At 37.5% G+C, this 10,196-nt stretch overlaps 1 protein-coding gene across 4 annotated transcripts in view; it reads left to right on the forward strand.

Annotated features, from left to right (window-relative positions):
- Window positions 1-10,196, forward strand: part of CTDSPL2 (CTD small phosphatase like 2) — an 83,950-nt gene that overhangs the window by 46,002 nt on the left and 27,752 nt on the right. For 3 of the 4 annotated variants that reach the window (XM_040492547.1, XM_040492546.1, XM_040492548.1), the window contains exons 3-5: window positions 1,654-1,792; window positions 3,335-3,484; window positions 9,599-9,814. In XM_040492547.1, the coding sequence (XP_040348481.1) occupies window positions 1,654-1,792; window positions 3,335-3,484; window positions 9,599-9,814 (505 nt within the window). The remainder of the gene's footprint in view (window positions 1-1,653; window positions 1,793-3,334; window positions 3,485-9,598; window positions 9,815-10,196) is intronic. The other variant, XM_040492549.1, reaches the window with a different exon arrangement.

Consider the following 10,196-nt stretch of genomic DNA (forward strand, 5'->3'; position numbering starts at 1 on the left):
GTGTAGAGATTAAGATTACTAAAAAATAAGGGGCGCCTGGGTGGCTCGGTCAGTTGAGCATCCGACTCCGGCTCAGGTCATGATGTCACACACACAGTTCATGAGTTCAAGCCCTACGTCGGGCTCTGTGCTGACAACTCGGAGCCTGGATCCTGCTTCTGATTCTGTGTCTCCCTCTCTCTCTGCTCCTCCCCTGCTCACACGCTGTCTCTCTCTCAAAAATAAGTAAAGATTAAAGAAAAAAAAGATTACTAAAAAATAAAAAATACAGCAAGGGATTATAGGTCAGTATTACAGTAATGTAAGAAAATCGCTCATGTGGTCGATGACTCTAGAAAAATTTTACAAATGAGAAAAATAGACGTACAAGTGAAGACAAACCAAGTATTACTTGGAGTATACTCTTTTAGTCAATAATATCGCAAAAACAGTGTACACTGGTGGTGTAGATTTGCCCCATATAAGGAAATGAATAGAGAGCTTCATTAAGGAGTAAACTCCTTAGTGTTAATTTGGGCATTTAAAGAATTGAGGTTGGCATTGGGTGTGGCATTGGCAAGCCTTGTTATTTTGGTAATATGTGATATGCCAACAAATTCCAGTGAGGTTCTGTTTCTTACCCTGAGTGCTCACGGAAACAACCACTGTTCTTTTGGACAAATCTAAGAGTAGGGGAGTATTGCTGAAAATTCAGAGCACATCTTACAATTCGAGTGTTTCAATAGCACAGACAGTGTAATGGACATTGGGGAAAGGATCTGAATTGAGAATGCTGTGATTATATTTGTGTATTTTTTTTTAATTTTTTTTTTTAATGTTTATTTATTTTTGAGACAGAGAGAGACAGAGCATGAGCAGGGGAGGGTCAGAGAGAGAGGGAGACACAGAATCTGAAACGGGCTCCAGGCTCTGAGCTGTCAGCACAGAGCCTGACGCGGAGCTCGAACTCACGGACCGTGAGATCATGACCTGAGCTGAAGTCGGCCGCTTAACTGACTGAGCCACCCAGGCGCCCCTATTTGTGTATTTTAAGTGCATTAATAATAAGCACCCCTACACCATTGTCAAATTTTTACTTTGTTTTTTACCACTTTTGGATATTATATAATTCTATTTTGTTTCTCCTGCATGTGAAAACAGGAAAATATATTATACATATTGTACCTTTTTTAAAGATTGAGGGGCGCCTGGGTGGCTCAGTCGGTTAAGAGCCGACTTCGGCTCAGGTCATGATCTCTTGGTTCGTGAGTTCAAGCCCCGCGTCGGGCTCTGTGCTGATAGCTCAGAGCCTGGAGCCTGTTTCAGATTCTGTGTCTCCCTCTCTCTGACCTTCCCCTGTTCATGCTCTGTCTCTCACTGTCTCAAAAATAAATAAAATGTTAAAAAAAAATTAAAAAAAAAAGATTGAGGTATAATGGATATACAACATTAGTTTCAGTGTACAACATAATTTGATATTTATATATGTATGTATACATACACACACCATGTATTCTTTATCCATTCATCAATAGATGGACTCTTAAGTTGTTTCTGTTGGCTATTGTAAATTAAGCTGCAGTAAACAGGGGGGGTACATACCATATTTTATAAGTGTAACCTGTAAGGCAGAATGCCTATGCTCAATGCATGTTTTTTTCCTCATATCTTAAGGAAGAGAGAGAAAATCCTTCAAAACGGAGTAGGATTGAACGTGATATAGATAATAATTTGATCACATCAACACCAAGAGCAGGAGAAAAGCCTAACAAACAGATATCTCGAGTAAGACGGAAAAGTCAAGTAAATGGAGGTTTGTTAACATTTAGATATTCTTCTATTAGGTCTAAGCAGAAATTTCACCTGACGTGTTTCTTTTCTGTTTTTAAAAATTGAATGTGTGTAATTTTTGCCTTATTTTGTAATCTCCTTTGTATTAAGTATTAGCATGAAATGAAATAAAAATTACCTCATATAAATATACTTTGATGAATTAAAATGACAAAGGCAGAACAACTGGCTTTATACTATTTATCATGAAAATGCATACAGAACAACATTTTTGACCTCTAATAAATTCATTTCTTACAGCAGTAATAATTGTGACTTAATTTACTGAAATAAGTACAAAGAATTTGTTTCTGGATCATGGAACTTCAGCTCAGAGGGGTCTTGGATCACTCAGGGCAGTGATTCTTAATGAGAGGTTGTTTTGTCCCTAGGGGATGTTTGTTAATGTCTAGAGACCTTTTTGGTTGTCACAGCCTATGGTGGGATTGCTACTTGCATCTAGCAGGTGGAGGTTAGGGATGCTGCTAAACATCCTATAATGCACAGGGTATCCTCCCATAATAAAGAATTGTCCAGCTCCAAGTCAGTAGTGCTGCTGTTGATAAATCTTGTTCTAGGTCAGTCTGTTATAGTATTGCTGAGAAGCTCCCCAAGTCCAAAAGAAGGACAAGCAGAGGAAGGTATAAAGAACACTTTAGAGCATGGGGTGCTGCGTTTTAAACACAACAGCAAGAATACCTTCCCTCTTTCCTGTCAATTCAATATTGTATCTCTAAATTTTGAACTATTAGGGAAAAAGAAAAGAGCTATAGCAGCAAAGAAAGAAAGAAATGTGGGTAGATACCAAGTAAAGTTGTGAAAGGTCAAGGATGATTAATCAAAACACATTTGTGTGAATTTATTTTTGTTTATTTTCCAAAACCCATGAAAAATTTTTATTAAGAATCTAAAAAAACAAAAGACAAAAAACCTGTTTTTCTTAACCACTCTGAAATGGTGCCTCGGTATGCACATAAGTAATTTTTGCTGTATACTATACATAGTCTTCTGCTTCAGTATATATATGTTGCCGCTATTTATTTACTAATGTTATTCATTAGTAAGAGACTGGAGGGTCGGTTTTATGAAGTAGGCAGCATCCCAAAATGTAAATAAAGACACAGTCTTGCATTTGTGTTTTTGATGTTGTAACTTGCTTTACTTACAAAGAGTTTATTTCATTTTGTTGTAACTTGCTTTACTTACAAAGAGTTTATTTCATTTTCTGTTACACTGTGGAAGCCTATAGTCTACATACTAGAAACTTCAGTCTATATATATACTTCTAGATGTAAATGTGTTTTGTAGCAGTTATAAAACATTATAAATAAATAAATTTGTTATAAAGATCATTTGATTTACCTCAGGATTTTTTTAAGTAAAGCTTTCTTAACATTAGTGTTCATCAGTTTTTATGAAGTATTTTAAGGGAAAAAATATTTTCATAATGAATTGTTTAAAACACATTTCTCAAAGTCATGTTTTTTAGATTGCAACTTTTTTTTTTTTTTTTTTTTTGCCTTAGAAGCTGGTAGTTATGAAGTGACAAATCAACATGTAAAACAAAATGGAAAATTAGAAGATAATCCTTCCTCTGGCAGTCCTCCAAGGACTACATTGTTGGGGACCATATTTTCTCCTGTCTTCAACTTTTTTTCACCAGCAAATAAAAATGGTAAGTATAAACTATTACCCATAAACCATAATCTGGGTTTAAAAATTAGTTTTCCTGGTTTTTCAAGAGATCTGTTTGATTTTACTGGAGTATTTTGTGAGCATCTTAGTTTGTTTTCAGCCTCATTAAAAATACACAGCTCCTGAAAGACTGTTTTTTTTTTAACGGACTGAAATACATTTAGGTTATGTTTAACTCTGTTGAAGTGCATGAACTCCGCTTTCACTCTCCGAAAAGCTAGATGATAAACTCTGAGCTGGAAGGAAAATGATTTTTATGATACTATGTATAGGAGAGAATCCAGAAACATTTTCAATATTCTAGATCAGTAAAGTGGAATTTGTTGAATATTTAAGTGAGCTGAAAGTAGGTCATTTTTTGTAACACATTTTATTTTTATTTTTCATTTGCTTGATTTTTCCCCATAGGGGTCATTAATTTGGATATTTAGTAAAACTACTCTAATTCAAATGAAATGCCTTTGCAAAAGAAATTTGGATTGTTGCCCAGCATTTTTTTTAGGCTCCACACCCAGCACTGAGCACAATGTGAGAGGCTTGAACTCACGACCCTGAGATCAAGAGTCAGATACTTAATCAACTGAGCCACCCAGGTGCCCCCCGCCCCCCTCCCAGCCCCAGCATTTTATTTTTGATTTTTGTTTTTCTTAAAAATTTTTTTAATGTTTATTTATTTTTGAGAGAGACAGAGTGTGAGTAGGAGAGGGGCAGAGAGAGGGAGACACAGAATCTGAAGCAGGCTCCAGGCTCTGAGCTGTCAGCACAGAACCTGACAACAGGGCTCAAACTCACAAACCATGAGATCATGACCTGAGCCAAAGTTGGACGCTTAACTGACTGAGCCATCTAGGTGCCCCTGGCATATTTTAAAAAGAGATAGCTAGTGTTCTTTTTTTATGAATAATTGTTAATTTCATAAATGATCATTTAGTCTTTATGTGAGGGCAGGAGATCTTGTCTTTATTTTTGCATCCACCATGTTGTTTGATAGTATGGGGCACATGGAAAATAGCCATTAAGTGCTTGTTGCCTGATTATTTAAATTCTAATTTGAATATGTTTCTGGATGATAATACGATTTTTAAAAGGCAGAATAGTGCACTATAAAATCTAGATGCTCTGGGGGATGAAAATAATGTATGTTAGCACATTTAAAAGGACTGTGAAGTCCTATAGTAGAAATAAAACAAAAAACTACCTTTAACTTTGTTTAACCCCTATTTCCTAGACATGTATGATCCAGTGAACCCTTTTTTGTGGAACATCTGTTAACATCTTGTAAAACTAGTGCCCCATAGACCAACTTTGGAAATAGCTGGTGTAGTGGGAAAAGAATGGGCCTTGGAATTAGAGAAACCTGTCTTAAAATTTCAGCTCTGCTGGGTGCCTGGGTGGCTCAGTCATTAAGCATCTCACTTCGGTTCAGGTCATGATCTCACAGTTCATGAGCTTGGGCCCTGCTTGGGTGAGCACATGTTCCACTTTGGGTGACCTTGAGCCCCACTTTTGGTGAGCTTGAGCCAGTAAACATGAGCCCCACCTCTCTCTCTCTCCTTCTCCCTCCCCCTCTCTTCTCTCTGCCCCTTGCTCTCAACAACAACAACAGCAACAACAAATCCTCCTCCTCCTCCTCCTCCTCCCCCTCCCCCTCCTCCTCCTCCTCCTCATCCTCATCCTCATCCTGGCTCTGCCTCTTTAGCTGTGTTACCTTGGTCTAGTTCTTTAAATTCTTGAGCCTCTTTGTCTGTGAGAGAGGATAACTATACTTAAATATGGGGCAGGGGCGATTCGAAGATTTCATGTCATTCATTTGAGTATCTGCTGTGTCCTGGCCATTGTATTAATCGCTAGAGATTCAAGGTTATTTAACACATCCATGGTCCCTGTGCTCAAGGAGCTTAATTTTTTACAAGAGGGAGAGAGATCTATAAATAGGTATAATAAATTTTTATAAGTGCCCTGATAGAGGTATGGGGTAGTATGGTATTCATAGGATGGAATGGTTCTATATTCTGACATCTCACAATAGTCTTTATAGAAAAGCTGAATCTTGAAAGGTGGTAAAGGGTATTCCAGGTAGAATGAGCAGCGTGAGCAAAGGCATAGTGTGTTTGAGAAACTGAAATTAGTTACAGATAGACCATTGGATTTGAGGAGTGCACAGGATGGTTAAGATAGTTACGAAGATGGCAGATCAAAACTAACATGGTAAGATATTTGAATTTTATCCTTGGTGGGGGATGACTGAAAGGTTTTAAACTGGTGAGTAATATGAACAGATTTTTGTTTTCTGAAAATCACAATGTGTCAGCTACATTCTAAAAAGGTTGTGTTGGGGGAAAACAATTAGTAGACTTGTAGTCCACATGAGACTTCATGTAGCCTTAACTATGATATTAGAGAAAAGAAGAAGGATCAGAGATATAGAGTAGACAAATTTTGAGCACAGATTGGAGGTGAAAGAGACCAGAGATTAAGATGACACAAGGTTATTTTTTCAAGAGAGGTTGGGTTCTAGGAGATAGGTGGGCCATACTGAGTTTGAGATGCTATGAAACAACCAAATAAAAATGTCTGGTAGCCATTTGTCCTTCTTGTGTGGAGCTTAGAAACCTGGGTTTAAGCAGTAGACTATTATATTACCAGCTTATAGGTATCATTTGAAACTAATGGAGTAAATGTTCAGCAAACTAAGATCTTGGAATATATTTAAGGATGGACAAAGTAAAAGAAAGCAACAAAGACATGGAAGAAGCCAGGAGATTTTGTGTCATAGAAGCCAAAGGAAAAGAGAATATCAAAACCCAGGGTCAAACAATTGTAAAGATTGAAGGAAAGGAAATGAGTATTGAAAAGAGACTGCTGAGCCTGGCAATTACAAAGTTACTGGTTTCTTTCTGTCTTTTTTTTTTTTTTTAATGTATGTTTGTTTGTTTGTTTGTTTATTTTTTGAGAGCAAGAGTGTTAGTGGGGGAGGTCTGAAAGAGGGGAGACACAGACTCTAGAGCAGGCTCCAGGCTCTGAACTGTCAGCACAGAGCCTGACACAGGGCTCAAACTCATGGACCACAAGATCATGACCTGAGCCAAAGTTGGATGCTTAACCAACTGAGCTACCCAGGCATCCCAAGTTATTGGTTTCTTTTGCCAGAACAGTTTCAGGAGAGTGGCTGGAGTTGGAATCCTAACATATTTGGGTTAAAAGAGTAAAATGGGAGTAAGAAAGGAAGCAGCAAATGTAGGTTACTGTTACGAACTACTTGACTATAAAATTAGAGAGGTTACCAAGTCTCGAGTGGTTTCTCTTTGTGAGAGACCAGCATGTTTTTAAGCCTCAGGGAGGAGTCTCATAGGAAGAGGTTGAAAATAGGGGGAAAATAACTAATGAAGAAAGTTTCTGGAGTCTGCTGACAATGATGAGATTATGGGAACAGATAGTAGAAGGATTAGAATGGAGAAGAGAGGGAAAAGAGATATTTTTCTTTAGTGCTAAAGGAAAGAAGCTGTGAAGGTGTGTGCGGAAATAAATGGGCAGAAGAAGTTGGTTTTTGGTAAGTTACTTTTTCTTTGAAGGAGGAGATGGTGCCATGTGCTGAGATTCCTGGTGGCGGGGACTGAAGAGAACAGTGAAGGTTTAGAATGTTTGTTGTTGGGTATAATTAAAAGAAATACATACAGGGGCGCCTGGGTGGCGCAGTCAGTTAAGCGTCCGACTTCAGCCAGGTCACGATCTCGCGGTCCGGGAGTTCGAGCCCCGCGTCGGGCTCTGGGCTGATGGCTCAGAGCCTGGAGCCTGTTTCCGATTCTGTGTCTCCCTCTCTCTCTGCCCCTCCCCCGTTCATGCTCTGTCTCTCTCTGTCCCAAAAATAAATAAACGTTGAAAAAAAAATTAAAAAAAAAGAAATACATACATAATCCAGTAAGCCTGTAAGTTACATTGATTCAAGAGAGATTTCTATGATGGGTGACATTTGAAAGACGAGGGAGCAAGAATACTGAAGCTGCTGGCTTGTGAGTGTATTAAGTGATATACCATGCAGTCTGACTAGATGAGAAGGGTGGGGAAGGGGCTGTTAAGGGATTGTTTGGAATGAGACTGGCCTTTATCAAACATAAGGTCACATGTAATGGGAATATGAAATAGGTAATTAAAAGGTTAGGAAGTTTTGGTAGTGGATTGATACATTTGAACTTTAGTTTTCAGAGATGAACAGTTTCTTACTGTGAATGTCCAGGTTATGGTCATGGTACTTGCTAAAGAGAGCAGCGTGTATGAAGATGGAGCTTAAGAGCGCAAGACCTTTGATTAGTCTTAGGGATGAGTCATTGACATCCCCTGTAGTAACAACCAGCAGGTGTTTCATAGAGCATTAAACTGGTAGCTAGGTGTTAAATTCGTCTGGTTGAGAGAGGATGCTGGCAACAGTTGGTAGAGGACAGCAGTGGGGATAAATGAAGAACTACAAAGCTAGGTGCCATCAGTCTCAAAGAAGGAGGGATTTTTGCACGTTAATGGAAAACCAATGATTTGGTGGCAGCAATGGAATAAATGAATTCTGATTCATTTAGTATGTTGAGTATGGAAGAATAAAGAGCTTTGAGGGGAAAGGTATCAGGAAGAGATTTTTTGGAAATAAGTCACATTTAAAGCTTTGAGGGAGAAGGAATGTTGTCTGAGAAAATTGAGAGTATGGGAGGTTGATTTTGTTTTTGAAAATGACATTTGGAGGATTCCATAAGGAAATAGAGTTGGGGTCATCTCATCGTGGAAGAATTGGGTAGCAGGGTCATTTAGGTTGTGGCTGAGTATGATTAGGAAACTAACTTCAGTCTTTGTTACTGAGATGGAATCGTGTTAGGAAATTGTTCTTGTGTCTCTGAATAAAAATGTTCTGATGGTTAGGGTAACAGCTCGTTCTTGGATAACTACCTCTGTCCACAGTGGCTAGGATGCTTACTTAGTACTGGACTAATTTGAGGATAATGAAAAATACACACACACACACACACACACACACACACACACACACAATGCCTAGCTCATAGTAGACACTTAATGATAATTTGCTTTATTGAAAAGAAGTTCTGTAATCAACAGTACTGTGTTGTATACTTTGAAGTTGCATAGAGACTAGATCTTAGATTTTCTTACCACAAAAAAATGATAACGATGTGGCAGGATAGAGGTATTAGCTAATACTAGGTTGGTAACCATAATGCAATATATAGATGTGTTAAATTAGCACATACACCTAAAACTTACACAATGTCGTATGTCCATTATGTCTCATTAAAAATTTTTTAAAGTTCTAAATTATGACTGTCTATATAGGTGGATGTTTCTAAACTGAACACTCTTAAGAAAAATTTTGTTCACCAGTAGCACTGTAGCTTATAATAGTCTTTATTCCTCATTATTTGAAATATCTAGAAGAGACTCACTAAACAGTGATCATTAGCTCTATGTCTGTTGCATTTAGTTTTTCTAAATATTTATGAGTTTATTTTTCAATATTTAATTTTAGTTTTATTAAAATGTATTTGAGGGGCACCTGGGTGGTTGAGTCAGTCAACCAGCTCTTGATTTTGGCTCATGTCATGATTTCAGTTTGTGGGATCAGGCCTCGTGTGGGGCTCTGTGCTGACAGTGCAGAGTCTGCTTGGGATTCTTTCTCTCCCTCTCTCTCTGCCCCTCCCCTACTCGCTCACGCTGTCTCTCAAAATAAATAAATAAGCATTTAAAAAAAACCCTTTATTAAAATATATTTGATATACAACATTATGTAAGTTTAAGGGTATAACATGTTGATTTGATACATTTATATATTTTAATATGATTGCCATGTAGCAATAATTAGCACCTCTATCACATTACATAATCATCCTTTCTTTTTAGTGGTTGGAATAATTCTAGTGTCAGCAAGTTTGATGATTATAATACAATATTGTTGTCTGCATTCTGTTGTGCCTTAGGTCTCTAGGGCTTATGTTTGCTTGCTATATAAGTTTGTACCCTTAAAAACATCTATCCTATCCTGCCACTCCCTTTTGATTTTTTAAATGATGGTTGTGAGTACACTGAATCTTGATTATAGGAACATCAGGATCTGATTCCCCAGGACAGGCTGTGGAAGCTGAAGAGATAGTAAAACAACTTGATATGGAACAGGTGGATGAGATCACTACCAGTACTACGACATCAACTAATGGAGCAGCTTACTCAAATCAAGCAGTTCAAGTGAGACCATCGATAAATAATGGTTTAGAAGAAGCAGAAGAAACAGTTAATCGTGATATCCCACCCCTTACAGGTGAAGAAAATTCCTTTTCTTATGCATCTTCATGAATTTAGAAAAATACGGTATTTATTTTTATTTAATGTCAAATGCATGTTTTTCTTCCTTGAACATAAGACAATTAAAATCGAAAATAAAACTTTCTCCCAGATATACAGTCATTTTGAAATTGAAAGTTTTTAGAAGGTTGTGTTGATTGAGAATTAATCATTTTACAGTTTAATTATTTGTACTGATTTTACTAGTTAGAGAAATTGAACACAAATAACGAAATAGATGCTCATGTTTATGAGTATATTTATTGTAATTGCACCCAGTCTCAGACCCTTAAGTCTGAAGTCCCTACCTAACGGCAGCTTTACACCTTCAGATTTGTTGCATATATAGATGACATCCG

This window comes from Herpailurus yagouaroundi, unplaced genomic scaffold (genome assembly GCF_014898765.1).
Source record: "Herpailurus yagouaroundi ecotype Mexico unplaced genomic scaffold, PumYag 184, whole genome shotgun sequence".
In the NCBI taxonomy this organism is placed as follows: domain Eukaryota; kingdom Metazoa; phylum Chordata; class Mammalia; order Carnivora; family Felidae; genus Herpailurus; species Herpailurus yagouaroundi.